This window comes from Globicephala melas, chromosome 6 (assembly GCF_963455315.2).
Source record: "Globicephala melas chromosome 6, mGloMel1.2, whole genome shotgun sequence".
Classification (NCBI taxonomy): domain Eukaryota; kingdom Metazoa; phylum Chordata; class Mammalia; order Artiodactyla; family Delphinidae; genus Globicephala; species Globicephala melas.
In genome coordinates, this window is record NC_083319.1 from 18312430 (window position 1) to 18334234 (window position 21805).

The 21805-nt window shown below is 41.5% G+C and overlaps 1 protein-coding gene across 1 annotated transcript in view; it reads right to left on the minus strand.

Moving 5' to 3' along the window:
* The window catches only part of PAPPA (pappalysin 1), a 250606-nt gene that overhangs the window by 135996 nt on the left and 92805 nt on the right, over positions 1–21805 (minus strand). Inside the window, exon 8 of the mRNA XM_060299934.1 lies at positions 2405–2533. Coding sequence (XP_060155917.1) covers positions 2405–2533 — 129 coding nt within the window. The remainder of the gene's footprint in view (positions 1–2404; positions 2534–21805) is intronic.

Below are 21805 nucleotides of genomic sequence, written 5' to 3' on the forward strand. Positions count from 1 at the left end.
ACAATTATGGGTTGTCAGCAATGACTGTGACTGTTTCCTGGAGATTCTGGATACGTAGCTCAGTCTTGTACCCACAGATGATAGGGCACCTTCCCTGGAGACTGTCTTGCTCAGGTGCTCAGGGTTCCATCAGACAACAGCTGCATCAAAAGCTAGAAGTCAGGGCTTCCCTGGTGGCGCAGTTGTTGAGAGTCCGCCTGCCGATGCAGGGGACACGGGTTCGTGCCCTGGTCCGGGAGGATCCCACGTGCTGCGGAGCGGCTGGGCCCGTGAGCCATGGCATCTGAGCCTGCGCATCCAGAGCCTGTGCTCCGCAACGGGAGAGGCCACAGCAGTGAGAGGCCCGCGTACCACACACACAAAAAAAGCTAGAAGTCGATGTCTTAATGTGGGAGAAAACAGTGACTATCTTCCCTTTGCCCAGTTTTGTTACATTAAGCACCAGAAACCACATCTTCATGTTTGGTTGTTGCATTTGGAGGAGGATCTTACACATGACAGCACGCCATCAATTTCATTCTCTGACAAGCGAGGAGTTTTATCTTCTATGCTTGAGGAGTCAAATTCTTGGCAATCAGGTGGTTTGCATCACAATTCAACCCTTAAAAATCCTTACATTATCTCCTCCGTATGGAAATTGAGATAATTCAGCTTTGAAATTATACACGCAGGACATTTAAGACATGAATATATATCCCTGAGATACATCACTTCAGCAAGCCACTTGAAATTGTGCAAATAATCATTACTGGCCTTTATCAATGTCAACATTAAAAACAGTCATTCGTTATTTCAGAAACTTGACTTAGTACCTTTCTCGTAACAGCTGGCACACTTCAGTGTGTATGGGGGTGCAGAATCTTGCACATACTGTTATCTTTTTGCACAGTAAGTTGGGCAGTTGTAACTCACCGGCCCGCATCTGATCATATTCTCGACATCTACTTTTCCCTTCAATGCTGAGTCATGACCAGAAAGCAAACTGCTGGCCAATAACAGATGTCTGTGCAGATGGGTATTCTTGTACAAACTCTTTCCTTGCGTCACTGTGTCATCCTTGCTGTGTTCCTATCTGGTCCTTTCATTCCATAGCAGGTTTCCAGTGTATGTGACACACCACAAAGTCATCAGTACCAAATTAAATTGCTCTTGACCTCAAGCACTAGTGTCAATGATAAACTAAAAGAAATAGTCATCGAGCCCTTCTCTTTCATATATGAACTATACCTATGAGCCGATTCATGTTCTGTACATCAGTGGTTTCATCCAACTGTGAAACAAATTCTCTTTAGAGTGCCCCTCCCCCTACAGAAATACTCATTGCAATTTCATGTTGCAGAGATATTATGTGACACCCAACAGTGCCATTTAATGGAGGAATTTTGCCAATAGCTTGTTGTGTCATCTCCATACGTAACATTTATCATTAAATCTGCCAATAGTTTTAAAAGTCCCTTAGCAATAGTGTGACTAGTAACTATATTCACAATAAAGAACACAATTTTAGCAATAAGGAACATAATTGTGCATGATTCTTGGTCTCTTTTTCATCTCTAGGAAGAAAACCATTCAATTTAGTGACCGAAAATACTTCTGTGCTTATTCTGGAGGACAAAAACCTCAAAGATTTACTTTTTTCCCCCAACAATGCAAAAGTCTTGATGGCTTCTTGCAACTATTTCTCAGTTGCATAACGTCTTGCCCTGTGGACAGGGGATGGATGGACTGATGATCCAATAAAATCCATTTTTTAGACACACAGCTTTATATCTTCTGATCACACTTTTCCTTTTTTGGCTGCTCGTGTGGAATCTTTACACTTGCCTCCCTGAACTTATAATCACATATAATCACATTCAATATTCACTCTGGAGTACTGTTTACCATCACGGTTTCAACATTATAGAGAGTTGAAATATTTTGCTGTTTTTATAAGGCTCTGACCCAGTTTGTAAACTGTTGATATAACACAATACAACAGAAATAATAAATAAACATGCAGTTTTAAGAAATGTAAATGGTAACTAGCAAAGAATGTAAAAGTGTTTGAACCTAGGTGCACTGTGTCCTGTTAAGTGAATGTGGCCTGGGGTGGAAAAAACTAATAGAATCCTGTAGGACACATAGAACAAGGGCATACTGGTAGTAAGTGCATAATGGTAGCTCTATGGAAATCTTATATTGTATTACAGGCTTGAGAAACGTGTTTGTTCAAAAAAGAATCATTGCTTTTCTCTGAGGCCAGCGAGCTGCTTGCAGACAAATTGGCAGACTTCTGAGGATCCCCCGTAACTCACAGCTCAACCCTGAAGAGTATCCCGGAAGCTCTTCTATTTGGCACCCTGACCATGTCTTGGCCTACTTAACATCGCTCCCACTCCTCTCGTTAGTTAGGCCTACTTACTTCTGGATGATGCCGTCACCGCAGTACCCACTTCCGTGGATGTAAGTGGCAGCAGGTGATGGCTCACTTTCTTCGTTTCCTGAGATAGTGATGACCCAGTACTGGTACACACTGCCAAGATGTAGATCCCTGGAAAACATAAAGAAGACTATTAACTATACAGATGCGAGGCTGGGGACAAACAAAATGGATCCCCTCGAGTACACGTCTACCAGTCTTGCTTGTTTTTGATATCACACGCACATTTAATTATCCAATAATTTTATTTGTTTTTTTTTAATTTTACTGAGGTAGAGTTGATTTACAATGTTGTGTTAATTTCTGCTGGACAGCAAAGTGACTCAGTTATACATACATATATTCTTTTTCATATTCTTTTCCATTATGGTTTATCACAGGAGATTGAATAGAGTTCCCTGTGCTATACAGTAGGACATTGTTGCTTATCCAACCTATGTATACTAGTTTGCATCTGCTAATCCCAAACTCCTAACCCTTCCCTCCCCCACCCCCCTCGGCAACCACAAAGCTGTTCTCTATGTCTGTGAGTCTGTTCCTGTTTCATAGATATGTTCATTTATGTCATATTTTAGATTCCACATATAAGTTAGTTATCCAATAATTTTTAATGTCTACTGTGATTAAGGCACTCTCCCATACATGATGGACTACACTAAAATGTAGCATCTAAATGTCACTAAAATGACATAGTACCATGAATATTACTAGGTACTTTTTATCTTTAACCCTTACAATAACCCTGGTGGATAAGAATTGTATGGTATGTGCCCCATAATGAAGGTGTTTGGGAGAACGCCATCCAGGAAAAAATAAATGGGAGAAGCAAAGGCACAGAGGTGGGAAAGCACCATGTGAGATTCTGTGGGCACTGTCTGATCTATTGCCCTCTTTTTAAGATCTGAGCAGAAACCCCATTACAAGCAAGCAAGCCCTTTCCTTACGTTTCACATCCAGTGATTCTCCATCTCCCTTCCACTTGCTCCTCCCTGTGCCTCTCACTCTTGACTAAATTAATAATAATAGCAGCGTCTATTAATTGAATGTCAGGACTGGGGCCAAGCACTTTCCATGTGTTTTCTCATTTGAGAACCAAAACAATACTACATGTGTACTAGCAGTTTCATGTTTGTTTTACAGATGATGGAGCTGAGGCACAGAGAGATCAAGCAAAATGCTTACAACCATATGACATTAAATTATATCCTGCAGTCTGCCTCCCTAATCCCTAGTTCAGGGTTGTTTTAACAATCTCGCTTCTTACAAAGGGGCATCTTGTCCTGGAACCGCAATTCCAGGCATTGGTTCTTGCTAGCTTTCCAATTTGCCTAGATTGCGTCTCTCCTTTGCTCTCAAGACCTCCTAGAGCAATGCCTGTTCTACCTTCCTCACACTCAACCTTATACCAGATTACCTCCCTCCCCTTCTTATCCCCTCTCATCTCCCTGCTTGAATTCCCCTGCCATCAAAGGAATCTGGCTACTGCCAATTATCTTCCAAGGCAAAGGTGTATTTATCCACATGACCAAATCACCATCCTCATTTCCTTTTTGACCATTTTCAAAAGGAAATGTTATTCTCTTTCATCTCCCTCTGCACCAATTATTTACTTTTTAATAATAAAAATGTGTCATGGGAAAAAACACAAAATGGTCATGAAGAGAATTCCTATCAGATTCCAGAGTTGGGGTGAGGGGGGATTCCATAAACAAAAGGACAGTGTCAAAAACATCTCAAGTTCTCCTGCCCATCTGTTGTTTCAGCTGCTCTGAGGGCTAGGGCTGTCTGGATAAGTCCAATAAGATAGCAGGTGCAGCGACAACAGTCAGACAACGTCTCCTGACTCTCAACACAGTGATGAGCTGGAGTTTATGAGCACTGAAGGAGGCTGGTGAGGAACACAGCCTTCCTGAGAATGTTGGGCTTACTACTCAAAGAAGAGTTTGTTTCAGCAGTGCTGGAGCAGACAGGAATATTGAGGGTAGACCAGAAGTCCCTGGGGATTCCAGCAGTGCTCTGTCAATGAAAACTAAGTGGATGAAATGCATAAAAATCTTGAGATACTGTATGTATGAATGTATGAATAACTGGTGCCTTGTAAACCTCTGAAATGCTAATTTGTTGATATAATTATAGGCCTTTAAAAAAGTTTACTGGATATTTTAACCACCTCTAGACTAATGAATGTACACATTTTCAGATAATGCTTCTAAAGCTGGAATATTGTGGCAGGGGGAAGAGTGATGTTCCCAGGGGAAACATGAAGGTACAAGATAAAGATGACATGCATTCTACTGTACATTAATTTTCTCTAAAATATGGAGGTACATTTTATATTAAACAGTCATGGCCGTGTTACGGAATAAAATAAAGATGTTTCTTCAGGCTACCTCCCAGGCCACTGGGGGCATATGGTCACTGTCTGAAGCAGATGGAGCACTTCTGTGGAAAAGCGTGAGAGTGTGAAAATTACTTCTCTACATTGTGCTTTTCATTTGTGGTGTGTGTCCAAATGATTTATGGATGATAATATTTAGGTGCTCTGCTAATATTTGTGAATGCTCTCCTCCTCCCCATACCTTGCCCTCCCTCCTCCCCTTCCTCTCCTTCTCAGGAAACACCACTGTGAGGCAAGCAAACATGTGTTTCCATCCTGGCTTCGTCATTTGCCAGCTGAGAAGTCATAGGCAGGAGCCTATTTCAAATTAGCCATAAACCTAGTTTCACAGCCTTTTCCCACAGATCGAATGTAAGAACATATATAAAGCACCTATGTGCCCAGCCAATGACAGATAGTTAACAAATGTTAACCCATTACAATTACTGCTGAATTATCAACATTCTCACTCCCTGGAATTATGCTGTGCTCTCTTTCCTAGAGGGGAAGAAGTGACAGATAACTCAATATAAACTCGGTTTGGTAAACCCATGAAGATGAATGAGGTCGCCATCTATCACGTGGGCCACAGCTTGATGCAAAGTCTCTTTTCTACCATATCGTTTGGGTAGAACACCCTCATTGCCTGCAGCTTGCTGTCTCTCTAGGTGGCTATTCTCTACTTCTGCAATTTGTGGATCCCAGAAGGTTTGTCTTTACCCTGGGGCAAAATCTGTCCCCCAGTAACTTCCACTACTGTCCTCTTTGTTACCCACTAGCATCACATAGAACATATCTGATTGGTAGAGAAACCTTAATAACCCTCCTTACAAACTGTGTGTGCGTGGCACATGCATCATTATCTAACAGAAGCCGCAGAGTGGCTCTTTGAAGCAGGGGCTGTTATCCCAAGTTTTCGGATAGGAAAACAGAAGCCCAAGTCATTCCCTTCATAGAAAGCTAGGGAAGAAAGAACAGGATACAAATGCTATTAAAAAGATTATACTTCTCCACTGAAGAATTCTTGTGATAAAACTACACGTTCTCCAAGTTAAAGTTACCATTAATGCTAAACTAGGGCTCTTTTCTCAAGAGCCTAAGGTAGAAGAGAGTTCTTTCAGAAGGACAGGGCAGTGGCTTCTGAAGGCTTTGCTGGAGGTTAGGACCTATTTCATGGTTGGTCTAAAAGTAGGACATTTCTGTCAAGTTGTTCCTTTCAGCTGCTCTGAAAACCATCTGGAAAGTCTTACGCTGTCACTTGAACTCCTTCCCCTCCTGAGCCTCCCACATCCAGGCAGACCCTAAACCTTGTCAATTTCCCCCACCCAACAGCTTCCATGTCATTCCCTCTGCACCCCTGCTGCCACCTACATCCCACACTTGATGGCTGAAGCAGCCTCTGGCTTGCCCTCCTGCCTCTAGCATCTCCCTTTTCCAGTCTTTCCAACCCCATCAGAATATTCTTAGATCCAAAGCTACTCTCCAGCTCAGTATCCCCCCCACTTAGTGCAGTGATGGGAGCACGCTACCACGCTGAACCTTCCTATTTACTCTTTGTTTGGAACTAAAATTTTACCACTTCCTCTGAAACATGATTAGCTTCATCCCTTCTGACTTCTCTCATAGAATTCTGAGGGCCATTTTATTTTATCTTTATTTAAAAAGCTAACCTCCACTAGTAGTTCATCATTCATTCTTCACACTGCATCTCACATTAATTTCATGTTTTTAGCTAGTAAATTTAAATGACAGTATTTAAACGTGATGAGATTATTTTGAAGGGTTGTTTTTTTTGCAGCCTTGGTAGGACTTCTTTTTTTTAATGTTTTTAATGTTTAACCATCATTGTTTCACAAATGTCTCAAATGACATATCTGCCTTAGGTTTGCATTTCTGGCGATTAGAAACAAAAATACTGACATTCCTAAGTGGTATGATTTTTCAGTATTTCTCCTCAGAAAATGTATTGATGGTCATGTGTATCAAATTTGGAGCACAACCTTATAGAAAATTCAGTTACATATTATAAAATCATTATCTTAAGAATAGGTATGTTATTAAGGAGCCTAAGTACCCCATGACTTAGCTTTTGGCAAAAACATCTATTTCTTAAAATTATGGTGTGTAATTAATATCATGATAGGTCAATTAAAAACCCCTCTGAAATCTACAGGCAAGTCACTTTACTTCTTTCAGTCTGTTTTTCTATCTTTTAATTAAGATATATGATTCTTCTCCCATACCAATGTGAAGATAAAATGAGAGCTATGAAAGTACAATAGGAGAAAGAGGGAGGGAGAACCTCATCGCACAATGGAAATATTCCATTTTGCTTCTTCTAGGAAACTCTCTCTGAGCCTCTCTTTTTTTTTTTTTTTTTTTTTTTTTGCGGTACGCGGGCCTGTCACTGTTGTGGCCTCTCCCGTTGCGGAGCACAGGCTCCGGACGCGCAGGCTCAGCGGCCATGGCTCACGGGCCCAGCCGTTCTGCGGCACGTGGGATCTTCCCAGACCGGGGCACGAACCCACGTCCCCTGCATCAGCAGGCGGACTCTCAACCACTGCGCCACCAGGGAAGCCCCTCTCTGAGGCTCTTGATTCCTCCTTATTGGCCTCCTATTGTTTCCATATTATAGCATTCATTTATCACACTCTATGTCTCCAAATAGTCTGTGTAACTAAACTGTGTTATACTTTTTTGATATTCCACCTTCTGCAATAATTATAGCAATTGTAGTTTCCATTTGTTTCCTATTTATCATATGCCAAGCACTATGCCTTCATATGAATACTATCATTTAATCAAAACAACAGTCCCTTGAATAATTACTATGAAAAGTTTTCAGATAAGGAAACTAACACTTAGGAAGGTTAAGCTATCTGCCTATAGTCACACTGCTTTTGTCAGAGGGCAGGGACTTGAGCCAAGTCTAATTCCATCCCAAGACAGTGCTATCTGGAGACGGAAGCCACAGCTGTTATAAACTGGAAAATACAGCAGAATAGAAGTAAGACCTAGTTTTGGAACCAAGTAGAGTATCCATACAAAGCCCAGTTGGAAAGTTCTAGAAGTCAGGAGAGACGCGCATCCTTTTAAACACCACCACTGACTCACTCACCATGGGCAAGCCATTTCCTCTCTCTGAACATCCATTTCTTCATCTACAAAATGGGAATCTGGGAAGAAAGTGACGAGCAGCTCTAATTCAATGAGGAATGTAGTGCTGCATCTTTCTGCCATGAGATTTTCTACAAGCTAGAAGCTGCCTCAGCAGTTAAAATTCTGCACTGAGAATGGGTATAGTTCAAGATCTACCACCCAGATTGACTGAGCTGGGAGACACGGCAGGGGGAGCACCTAGGATGCCTCTGGCTTAGGAAGAGCCCAAGTATTCCAGTGCTGCCTTGGACTAAGGGTGAGAGGGTAATGCCTGGGCACTTTGTATACCATCTTCCAGCCAAGAATGGGAAGAGAAGGAAACGATCACTTTTTGAGCCTGAGATGATGTGCCAAGGGACTTTAGACATACCATTACAATTGTTTTAAATAGAAAATACATTAATCGCATAGAAGAGTACAAAGACCACTATAACAAATGTCTGTACACTTACTCCCCAGCTTTGTCAAATTATAACCTTTTGCCATATTTTCTCCATATCTTTTATTTTTGGTGTAAAAGAAATAAAATACACTGTTTTATATATTTGTTTTCAACCTACCCGTGTGCTGTACCTGTATCCCATTTCCCTCTCTCCCATGAATGTTTTTACACTTCTTGAACGTACGTATTGTTTTGCATGTTTTGAACCTCCCAGATGTTTTAATACTGTATTTATTATTATGCATCTGGCTTTATTTATTTTTTTTACCAAGCATTGCTTTTGAGATCATACATATTGATCACGTAGATGATCAATAGAGCTGCACGTGGATCTAGCTCATTATTTTCACTGACATAAGTCTTTTACTGTATGAACATAACATACTACATCTGATAGGCACCTGGGTGATCTCTCTCTTATTAGTAGTATCATTATTATGTAATCTTTTTTGTTATTTCCAATAATGTTGCCTTAAACATTTGCATTCATGTTCCTTTGCACATAAAGCAAGAGTTTCTGAAGGAAATGTATCTAAAGTGGTACCGCTAGGTTACAGATAATTAGGTCTTCAGCTTTATTAGATATTGCCAAATTATTATCCAAAATCATTGTACCAATGAACACACCTACCAGCAGATTTCCCATTGTTCCAGGTCCCTGGCTGCACTTGATTCCACCAAACATTTGAATTTTGGCCAATCTGATGGGTATTAAATGGTATTTAATTACTATTTTACTTTGTGTTTCCCTGATTACCAACAAGCCTGAGTATCATTTCATGTGTTTGCAGACCACGTATGTTTCTAGCATGCTGATTGTTTGTTCATCACTTTGGCCTATTTTAAATTGTGTTCTTTTTCTTTACTGATATGTCATGCATTTATAGTTACTGGATACTAATCCTTTGTAATGAAAAGCTCTGCAAATACCATTTCTAAGTCTGTGACTCCTAGCTTTGTTTTTTTCATTCTGTTTAGGTTGTTTTGTTGAATAAAATTTTTTAATCATTTCCTTCTTGATTTGTCCTTTTCATGGCTTGTTGAATAAACGTTTCTTTACTCCAAGGTATTAAGATAGTATCCCCTATTTCCTTTCAATAGCTTTAAGTTTTATTTTTACATGTATGGCTTCAATCAACTACAAATAGTTTTTTAAATGATGTGTGGTAAGGATTGTTTTCCCCCCAAATAGGGATGAATCATTTGTCTGACGTTATTTATGTGAAAGTTAATCCTTTCACTACTGAATTGTGATGCTGCCTTTGCCATATATCATTCAGAACTTAGATAAGTTTTTTTTTCTCTGGGTTATCTTGTTTCATTAGTCTATTTTTTTCTATTGTCTTATCAACAGCAGTCTGTCTTAATTTCCATAGTTTTAAACAAGTCGATTTACGCTACAAGTCCATTCTATACTTTGGTTTTGGCAAAAGACCCTTTTTGCTCTCTCATGTGAAATTTTAGTTTCATTTTTTGAAATGCCTGTTGGGATTTTAATTCCAATTTCATTGAGTTTATAGATGCATTTGAGGATAAAAGACTTCTTTATGACACTGTATCCCCCATTTACACACACAGTTTATCTCTTTATTTATTTAGGTCTTCTTTTATGATTTCAGTAAAGTTTTAAGGCTTTCTTCATAAAAATTGTGATGATTTTTTATTAGGGGTATATTCCTAACTCTAAGCATTTTATAGATGTCAGTACTACAGTAAATGATAGCTTTAATCTATCTATCCATCCACACACATGTATGCATCCATGTGCATGTACATCTATATTTGTATCCTCATGTCTTGTAGCTGACAAAAAATAATTTATAAATTGATATTCTATTCATATGTTCTCACAGACTGTTTTATTCATTCCAGTAATTTGTTGATTCTTATTAATTTTTCTTTGTAGTCTCTTACAGATGAGGATAATGATAGTTTTATTTATTTACCTATCTATCTATCTATCTATTTATTTATGGTTGCGATGGGTCTTCATTGCTGCCTGCGGGCTTTCTCTAGTTGCGGCGAGCGGGGGGGCTACTCTCCCTTGCGGTGCACGGGCTTCTCATTGCGTTGGCTTCCCTTGCTGTGGAGCACAGGCTCTAGGAGCGCGGGTTTCAGTAGTTGTGGCGTTTGGGCTCAGTAGCTGTGGCTCGCGGGCTATAGAATGCAGGCTCAGTAGCTGTGGCTCACGGGCTTAGCTGCTCCATGGCATGTGGGATCTTCCTGAACCAAGGATCAAACCTGTTTTCCCCTGCATTGGCAGGCGGATTCTTAACCACTGAGCCACCAGGGAAGTCCCAAGTTTCCCCCTTTTCAATCCTCAGAAATTTGGTTGGTATTTCTCGCCAAGCTGGTTTAGGTAGAACCAATGGTGTTACTAGTTTTGTTTTGTTTTCTATCATGAAGGGACCTGATTTTATTAAGAGTTTTAAAATTCTGCATCTAGTAAGACAATTTTATTTTAAAACATCATTTCATATGCTGGTATTGTGAATTACATTCATAGACCATCTAACTTTAAAGTCTCATCTTACTCTAGGAAAATCCAGCTTTGACACAATGTGGGTGTCTGTTTGAGTGTGTGGCTTTTAATACATTGATAAATTCTGTCTGCTATTAACTTGTGTAAGGTTTTTGCTTTTTGGTCATACATTTAATTGACCAAAAATTTTTATCTTCTTCATTTGTTTACTTGTCCACTTGTTTATTTGTTTATATATTTATGTGCTGTGTTGTGGACAGAAATACTGTTCTATGTGATACTGATTCTTTGATATTTGCTGAGATCCATTTTTTGGCCTGGGACATGGTAAATTAAAAAAAAAAGTGTTCTACATATCCTAGAAGAAAATATTTATACTTAATTCAGTAGCAGGGTCCTATATATTTTTATCAGATGACATATTTTTTGTGTTGTTCAAAATCATCTATATCAGTATTTTAGTTTGCTTGTTCTATTAATTATGGAGAAAGGTATGTCAAAATATCATAATATTATGGGTTTATCACTTTTTTTTTAGGAAAGAGTCATGTTTGATTTATATATTTTCAGGTCATGTTATTTGGTATATCCAAGCTCAAAATCATTATATACCTTCCTTTTAGCTTTATATGGTGAACTCTTTATCTTAGAATTTTTTTTTTTGTCTTAATGTTTCCTTTGCCTGATGATAATATTAATGAAACATTTTGGTTAGTATTTGCCTGGCAAATATTTTGCATTCCTTTACCTTTTAGCTTTCAGTGAACTTAGCTTTAGTTAAATCCAACCTGAGAGTCTTCACTTTCATAGTCGACTTTAATCTGATTAGTGTAATGACTAGTATATTAGATTTATTTCTCCCATCTTCTTTGTGCTTTCCATTTATCATTATTTTTCTCCACTTATTTATTTTCCCCCTTTCTCGCTTTCATTTGGGTGTACTGGATTTCTTTATTTCTACTCTTTAGCCCTTCTTAGTCCGTCCATCTAATTTTTGCAGACTATATTTTCTAATTATATGTCTTTTTTTGGTTACACTAAAATACAAATATGCATACTTATTATCAAAATCAAAATTTAATAAAAACTCTGATGTTGATTTCTGACCCTTACTCTTATATTTTTGTGTTTTTTTTAATTTTGACATGTCAACTCATGTTCATTGGGTTTTAATCTGTGACAATCATGTGTCCCCAAGGTGAAGTCTATATCCTCCCTCAGAGGATAACTTCTAGGTACCCTTGGAACATTACTTGTCTAGAACGATTTCTTCTTCTTCTTCTTCCTTTTTTTTTTGTGGTGTGCGGGCCTCTCACTGTTGTGGCCTCTCCCACTGTGGAGCACAGGCTCCGGACGCACAGGCTCAGCGGCCATGGCTCACGGGCCCAGCCACTCCGCGGCATGTGGGATCTTCCCAGACCGGGGCACGAACCCGTGTCCCCTGCATCGGCAGGCGGACTCTCGACCACTGCGCCACCAGGGAAGCCCCCTTCTTCTTCTTCTTTTTTCTTTTCTAGTTAGTTTTTCAGTTTAGGCATTCCCAGACCATACTAAGCAGTGTAAACTCAAATTTCAAATCTTTCTGAGGTATAGGACATAGACATAGATATGTTTTCCCTAGTATACTCTTTCACTAAGCATGTAGACTTTCAGAGGTCCTAACCTTATTTTGAAGCCTTTAGTTATAAGTCCCCACCTGCAGAGTTTCAGGGCCAAATCTCCACTCCTAGAATAAGCAAGCGTATTTAATCCACTCAGTTGCCAAAACTGATGGCTCTCCCTTATCCAAACTACACCAATAAAACTAGATTCAGGGCTTACCTGTCTAGTTCTCAGTTCCATTATTGTTTTTTTTTTTTGCCTTTACCAACACATTTTTTGACTCCTCTGATCTCAGTCATGCATTTTAAAGGATGCTAGTTATATCAGTTGTATTTGATCTGGAATAGAGGTTTGTACTGGAAATATTTTTAGTTTGTTAGTCCACCATATTTCCACATACAATTTCTAAAATATACCTGTAAGGTAGAAATCATTTGCATTGTGCAGTTGAGGTTCAGTGTAGTTCAGTGATCTGCCCAAGGTCAGGGAGATAATAATTATAAAGCAGAATTTAAATCATGCTGTTTGACTCTAGAACTCTTGACCTTTCCATGATATTGAGATGACTCCTTGGGTAAGTACATGCTACTGAGCAATGCATTAATATCCAATCAAGTACAGAACACTGCAACTATCTGAAGATAAGGCAAGCTCCCCCTTAGAGTCCTAAAGTCTTTTAGGAAGCTGCAAGTCAGACTAAAGTAGATTTTATTTCTTATGTAGAATTATAGAGCAAAATAGCTTAAGCGCTAACATATTGCTAGGTGAGAGCCGATTTTTTTTTTAATTGAGAAGGGATAGTATATTATCCCAACTGCTTTATGTTTTTTTCTATCCATAAAGGTTACCTATTATTGCTTTAACAAATTAAAACACTATGTAAAATAATTAAAATAAAGTAAAATTATATCAAATTCCATCACCTTGAGGCAGCTATCAAGAACATTCTGGTCAGCAACCCTTCATGTATCTTTTAATGTATAATCATACACAAACACATACAATTTTCTATGAATATAAGATCACAAATATGTCAATACCACTTCATCTCTAGTGTTCATGAAAAAAGGTGCATAGGAGAAGTAAACCCAGCTAGTTAGCTTTATGTGAGCTAACTACTTTCATGGCTTTGACTACTTTTTCAAATTCTGGATAAATATATTTATATCATTTCATTTGTTCATCCATTCATTCATCCAAATAGCATTCACTGGGTTGTCCCAGCTTTTCCTACGTTTCTTGGATTCAAAGATCAGTAAAATATAGTCCTGCCTTTAGGATGCTCATAGGCTTTTGGGGAAGAAAAGACATTAAAATGGAATGGCTTTAACGCAGCGTAATATATACAATGGAATATTACTCAGCCATAAAAAGAAACGAAATTGAGTTATTTGTAGTGAGGTGGATGGACCTAGAGTCCGTTATACAGAGTGAAGTAAGTCAGAAAGAGAAAGACAAATACCGTATGCTAACATATATATATGGAATCTAAGAAAAAAAAAATGTCATGAAGAACCTAGGGGTAAGACGGGAATAAAGACACAGACCTCCTAGAGAATGGACTTGAGGATATAGGGAGGGGGAAGGGTAAGCTGTGACAAAGTGAGAGAGTGGCATGGACATACATACACTACCAAACGTAAAATAGATAGCTAGTGGGAAGCAGCCACATAGCACAGGGAGATCAGCTCGGTGTTTTGTGACCACCTAGAGGGGTGGGATAGGGAGGGTGGGAGGGAGGGAGACGCAAGAGGGAAGAGATATGGGAACATATGTATATGTATAACTGATTCACTTTGTTATAAAGCAGAAACTAACACACCATGGTAAAGCAACTATACTCCAATAAGGATGTAAAAAAAGAAAAAAAGTGTAGGGGTCTGTAGGGAGCACGAGTAGTATCAGACACAGGCTGTGGAGGAGTCTGAACTCCCCAAAGAAGGTATACTGGCTGGACAGGAGGGGTAAGGAGAAGCCAAGCCATGAGGAGGAGGACAGAAATGGCTTTTGAGTCAAAGGGCATAATAATATTTGTTTTGTGGAAGACAATTTTGGTAGCAGTATATAGATAACTGGTTTGGGGGAAAAGTAGAAAGACCAAATATCTGCCCATGGGATGGACTGATGCAGGAATACATTGAGTTCCTACCAAGTTTTGGCACCATGCTACACGTCGTCATATTCTATTTTGATTGAAAACAACTAAAACTGACAACAAAATATCCTTCCTCACTGAATGACTGAAGCTGTGTGTAGTCTTCTCCAAAGAATTTCTTAACATTCATACATTAAGGTTACATACACTGTTTTTTTCCTACATGTGATAACAATATACTCCTTCATTCCAATTTTGTTTGCGTATCACCCTGAATTCTTAAGAGAACACTTTACTTTTGTTCTAGGTTGAGAGGTACTTTGGTCTTATGTTTTATTGGAAGATGGCTGTTGTTGATTATTTGAAGTAGATAGAGAATATCCTCTGCCCTTGGGAAGGGACAACATGAAAGGCAGTTTGACGTCACTGTGGATGTCACCTGGACCACGTCAGGAAAAATGACTATGGTTATTCCATTAACTTTGGTTGTGATTTTCGATGAATTAGTTCTCCTCTCTGGACCTTGCTTTCCTTGGGCAATTCAAATAAAAAGCATGTATGGAGCTTCTGGCAGGAGTCATTCCAAAGATGAAGAAGATACCACCATCCCTGATCTCAAATAGTTCAATGGGCAAAAGAGAGGATAAGCCTGGTACAGTGTGACTATAATTCAAGTCAGAGCTTGAAGAGCACCAACGGAGAGGCGGGTCCAATTGTGGTTAGAAGGATGAGAAAGGGAGAGTCCTGACACCTAGATTAGGTTGATCCCTTCTACAGGTGTCCATATCGCCCCATACTTTATTATAAAACTCACACCCTTTGTTGTAATCAGATGCCTGTCTTCCATGGTGTACATTAAGCGCTCTAAGGACAGAAAAAAAAAAACATGAGCCTTTCATTGCTACATCTCTGTACCTAGCACAGTGCTTGGCACAGACTAGGTTTCCAACAATACCCGCTGAAGGAATTAATAGTCGGAGACAGTGCACGTGGGGAACATGTCAAGACGTAAATGATAAGCATGGTATTCTGGGCAGTAGGAACAGCACAGAACAGGACACAGGTTAACCTTCTGAGACAAAGAACAGTGCATTAAGACTGGCCTGCAGGGTAAGCCAAAGGAAGTGCTAAAGGTTCACGAGAATGGTCAGTTGAGAGTGTAAGGTAGATGGTGGAGGGTTCTGAGGCGAGATGTTAGGGCTTGAGTCACTGAGGGATGGAAATCCACTGTTTTAAAAGCAGGGGACTGGATGCAATGATTTCCCAAGTCCCACACCTCCAGCTGCAGAAGTCAGAACTTAGATGTGTCAGCAGTAGTCGAGACACTGAACCGGCACCCAGGGCTTTAGACAGCCTGGGTTCCCTCCACCGCCACCTACCCTCCTACCGGACCGGCACTCAGTAGACTGCGGCCTTTTCCATTCATGTGGAAATTAAAATTTTGCTTTAATAAAATCTTAATCTCAGAATGGTGAGATTCCATTGCCAAGAAAAGAATCTTTGTTTGGGAAAATGGACTTTGGTCTTACAATATCCATCCACTATTATCCCTGGTGACCACTGTGAGCTCCAACCCACGGTCTGGACTAAATGAATGAGGAATGAGAAGGCAGGGATCTGAGAATCCACTGGGCATGTGTATCCCTCCCAATGGGGCTAGGGTCCACCCCTGTCACACAGGTAACACACAGCTCATTCTTTTCAGACTGACAGTGCCGCCCTCACTCTGTATAAGGCTCAGGAAGGAGCAAATGTATACATGCAACTGATTAATTCCAGCAGCCTCGGATATAATTGTACAAAGATCTGCCCTGGTACCAATTTAAAACTCAGTAGCACATTTAATAAAACTAACAGTTTGCAGCCACGGCCTTTGTTATTTTGTTTTAATCATCTTTTACCACCAACTGAAATGATTTTCTACCTTCTTGGTGCAGTGAAATAAAATCCAAGAGAAAGAATGGGGGGACAATGTGGACATTATAAAAGATTCAGAGTTTCAAATCCTGGGATAAGGTCACGGCAGCCCTGAGAGTTAACTGGTTGTTTGTGTCAGGCTGAGATTTGAAGGGAAGACATTTACCAGTTTGGGGGAAACGCCACACCTGTATAGCATTAAAGAAAGGAGAGAGGAAAAGAACTACAAGGGACTCTTGTTTTTCCTGAATGCAACCAGAGGTGATGTGTGACAGCTTCCCCAAACACCCCTGCTGGTGATGGACAGGTCTCCTGATCGCAGAGCAGGGGCCTGTGACAAACTGACCGGTCGCCAAGACCCCTGGGAGCCAAAACACCAGATACAGTCGGAGGTAAACAAGGCATGCAGCACAGTGTGAAAATGGAGGCCACACGGGGGCCAGGAGTCAACAGGGGGACCCAGTGACAGCTGGTGATTGAGCGGCACTAACTGAACACAGTTGTTGAGGACCAGGGGCCAGTGGGGAAAGCAGCCTCCCTTCTCCTTCCTGTGGCCTCTCTGGGTGGCCAGCGATTTTATTACTGGCAGAGGGTGAGCCCAACAGCATTTTCGAATTTGGCATCACATCTAAAACCATTTGGGGGCTGGGCATCTCTTTCTTCGCCCCCCTAGCCCCACCCTCCCCATGAATGCTTTGGATTCGGTGAAAGTCGGCGTGCAGTGAGCAAACTACACTTCCCCTCGAATTTTGAAACCCATGTGCGCTTGGGGAAAATGTAATCCTTATGTTTCTGATTCATTTACACTTAACTCATCAAAACGCTATTTTGTAAGAGCTATTTGATGTCCGCGAAGTCTTCTGAGCCCTTTTGTAAGCCTGGCTTCTTAGAAGCAGGAAGTCACGTTTCTGACGAGAGGGGAGAACTTGAACTTAAAAGATTGAGTTTGTTTTGAAATGAGGGCTCTTGGAGGGTCACGTGGACCCGGAGCTTGGCCAAATGCGTTCTCTCATTTCCTATACCACCCCACTCACCAGCACCAGCTGCCATGACGTTACTAATGTCAGCGCACTATGATTTCACCCTGAGCAGCCAACGGAGACTTCTTCGTGATCAGAGAGAGCTGAGCTCAAAGCTGAATCCCAAGGTCTGGCCAAACTCCAGCACGCCGCGATGTTGGGGGAAGGCGCACCTGGATTGGGTAGCAGGAGCCCTAGGTTCAATTCCCTCTTCTGGCATCAAAGTTCTGTGTGACTGAGGAAGTGGCCTCCCCTCTCTGGGCTCAATTCTCTCATTTGTAGAGTGTCAGTGCTTCCCTGTTCCTTCCCGGCCTGAGAGGTTTTGAGTCTAATTCCTAGACAGGAGGAGGTGTGAGCACCTCAGAATTCTCTCTGCTGAAAACTTTTGGGGGCTGAGTTTGTATACAAGGACCTTAGCTCAAGAAGGAAACACAAAAAATGTAGAAATCAGGCTTTGGATATTGGTTTGCTCAGCGTCTCACTGTGGGATGGATGCTAGAGCCCAGAGAAGGAGGGAATAAGCTGCCCCAAGTCATTCAGAACGTTAATGGCAGAGTCCAGCTTTCCTGGCATTTTGTGACGAACATCGCTGGATGGAAGAATTCAAGCTTTTCAGTTTATAGGATATTGAAGCGCAGGCAAAAAACCTACTTCCCACTCTGACAACAAGAACGTGAAAGCAGCATTAAAATGGAAGGGGGCACTGGCATTGCTTTGCATGAGGCACCGTGAGGTGGTGTCTGGCTTGTATTAAAGCCCATGAGTGAATGATTAATCCTGGGTAGGAAACAAAGCCCGTGCCTCGTAACGTTATAGGTATTAGTGTGGCGGAAGATTAACCCCACGACCCCAGCAGGGGACCTTTGAGAACACTGGACAACACTGAGAATCCATGCATGATGAAAACAGGTGGTCTCACAGGTCTTGTCTGCCCACCCCCCAAAACACACACACACACACACACACACACACACACACACACAGTCATGCACGCATGCACACACACACATGTACACATGCACAAGCTCGCCTCACCTGCTCCTGAATCTGTACACAGAAATGTTATGGCTCAAAGCAAACTGTAGCTGTCTGCCCCCACCAATTCGCAGACTGATAATGGGAAGACAGCTTTGAACTCGTCCTCCTCTCATCCCAAACCAAACATCCCTCTATCTCCACATTATGCGCTTCAGTGACGCCAACAACATAGGCACTTCTAGGACCCACTCACTTCCCTCCTCCCTCTGACCAGTCGTGGGGTACATCCATCCATCAATACTGCTCAGCCCCATCCAGTTCCCTCCATTCCCGCCTTGACTACCCTAGACCAGGGCCAGCTTCTACTTCAGTGCTGGCAACATTGTCTTACCTCCCTCATCATTTACAGTCTGTGCCTCTATCCCTACATCTGCCCAGATAGCCACACAGCCAAAGAGCTGTCCTAAAACCAAACCTGATCAGGATTCTCTCTTACCCCTAACAGTCCCTCACCACCCTCGGGATGAAGCCCAGACCCGTCAGCATGGCATTCTAGAACCAACGTTGCTGGCCTCCTCTCAACCCCTCTGGCCTCTTTGCTCAAACTCTCCTCCTCAAAACTGACCCCTCAGCCACCATGAGCAAACAGTCCCCCCTCCCTTCCCTGGCTAAATGGTCCGGCCTTAGTGTAGACGCCACCTTTCCCAGGAGGATCTCACTGACCTTTTAGCTGAGTGAGGATTTCCTAGCCCTTGTGCTTCTCTTATCGTAACACCTTTCTCACCTTTGTTACCACTTAGATGAAGCTCCCAGAGGGTTGGGACTGCTCTTCATTGCCCCGTTTATCTCTCTCCACTGCCCAGCACGGGGCCCATTACAAAGACAGTACTAAATAAATGCCTGTGGGGTGGATGGTAGACTGACTGACATTGTCTGGCCCCATCCCTTCCCTTTAGGGGGACTGCGGCCCCAAGAGGAGAAGAGACCATGCGATAAGATTTTCTTTGATCCTTTTGTCCCTCTGGTAACGAATCCATTTCAGACATTTAAAGGAAGACCTCCAATATACCAGCTATCATCTGTATTACCACAAATTTCTGACCACTTATTGATCTGCCAAAGCGTTTACTCATTCATTCATTCATGCCTTTATTGACCTGTTTATTGACCATCTACTTCATGCCTGTCCTTCCAAAGAAGCTGAAGATAATATGACAAATGTTACCTAGTTCCCATCTCTGGTATCTCACTGTCAAGTCAAAATGCCGCTGAACAGGAAAAATACACCAGTACATTCTGAAATTGTCCCACATGGAAACAATCGGTAAGCCCTAAGAGAGAGAGACAGTAGGTCAGGAAGGAGCTCTGAGGGCCCCAGTGCACCTGGAAGGCTTTCTTTACAGACGGCTAGTCTCTGAGCTCGCACGGGACATGTAGCCTGGTCCCTCTGCTCTTACTGAATTAGACATACTCGGGGCAGGTAAGAACTCCAGGAGGGTCTGAATGGAATGTCAGAGCTGGAAATGACTTTCAGAGTCATTTACCTAGGCCTTCATTTTATAGAAGGGGGACTTGGGCCCACAGATGGGGAATCATGACCCAGTAATATAGCAAAATCTCAGGAGATCGGTACTTGAAGCCCTGTCTCCTGATTCCAGGGCCAGCACTTTGATGGGCTTTCTCTCTTTTTCTTTAGCTCAGCTACAGAGATTAAAGTGCAATGGTCTTTTCTTTCTTCTAATCCAGCACTGAACTCTGCGTAGAGTTGAACGGGAAACTGTTTCATGAGTGTGTCTGTGCATGTCTGTGTGTTTGTCTTTCACACATACTCTCTGGCCTGGCCAAGAACAAGCCTAATGAAAACCAAACAATAGGAAGAATCATGAACATTGAAATCTTTATAGTTCCCCCACGTTGCATCACGTTCTTGCAAGTCCATTAGCTCATTAGTTTCTCAGGACACCCTTTGTGAGACTGTATGGATAGGAATCATCACCCACTTTTTTCCAGGGACAGGAGCTGAGGTTCAAAGCATTGAAGGAACGTGCTCAGGGTCATGCAGCATGACAGCTGTGTGCTGGCCTGAGAATCGGATCTCCTGATCCCAGATTCGGCGTCTCCTAAGTAATGTCTGAGGTTCCTGCTTGAGCAGATACAACACAAACCCACTATGTTCTGTCCTGAGGATTCTCATCATCTCTGAGCACAGACTGAATGGATTCTGTCCACTCCTCTTGCCAATGCCCAGTGTGAGATAAATTCCTCCATTATTCCCACATCTGTAATTACTCTGACGGCTGTTATTTTCCTTCTCGTTCCCATTCATTTACTTGTTTTCTTAAAAATCAAGAACTGGTGCCCATACAACCAAGTCCAGTCCATCCTTCCTACCCACAGGGAGAAAGGCAAAAGAACAAAGAAGCAGGTGACATCAGGACACCCACTGCAACCCGACTTCACTAACTCATTGTTTTCCAAAGGAGCTCTTGATCTACCCCACCCACTAACAAAACACTAAATTAAAATCTATTCCTCCATTTCAGGAAATAACATTTCCCTCATTCCAGACACTCAAACCAGAAACCCGGGAGTCATTGGACAGCTCCTTCTCAGAACCCTTGCATCCAATACATCTCCAAGTCCTGTTGGTTCTACTTTTCAAACATTTCCCCAATTCATCCACTTCTCCTGCAGATAGATAATCATAATCTCTGGCTTGCACTTTAGCAATAACCTCTAAATGGACTTTCTCACTCTTCCTCAATCCCCTCTTTACAGAGCACCAAGAGCAATTTCATAGAAACACAGATCTGATTGGTTTAGTCCTCTACTTCCCAATGAACAAATCCAAACTCCATAGCAGAAACTCCCTTCACAATACGGCCCCTGCTTACAACTCCAGTCTCGTCTTCTGTATATCTCCCCTTAATTGGAGGGGGAATTATGCTCTACTATAACCTCACATAATAATAAATCTTCAGGTTGTAATTATATTTTTATTTGGGCTATTATTCAGACCAGCCCTCCTATCCAGTTATAAGATTCACAATTACAGTGCCAGCATGGAGACGGACACGCAGAAGGCACTTATTCTTAAAAGACTGAACAAATGAATGAATAAATTTATCAACAGAGGCTTGGGTCCATCACTTAACTTCTGTGAGTCTTCATTAATATCTGTAGAAGAGACACTGTAATTGTCCAGGAATGCATCAGACTGATCCACAGAAATTTAGGTAAGTGATCTCAGTAGTGTTAGCACCAACCAGGGGCCCTTCACACTTTCAAAATCGTGAAGGTACCTGGAGACAG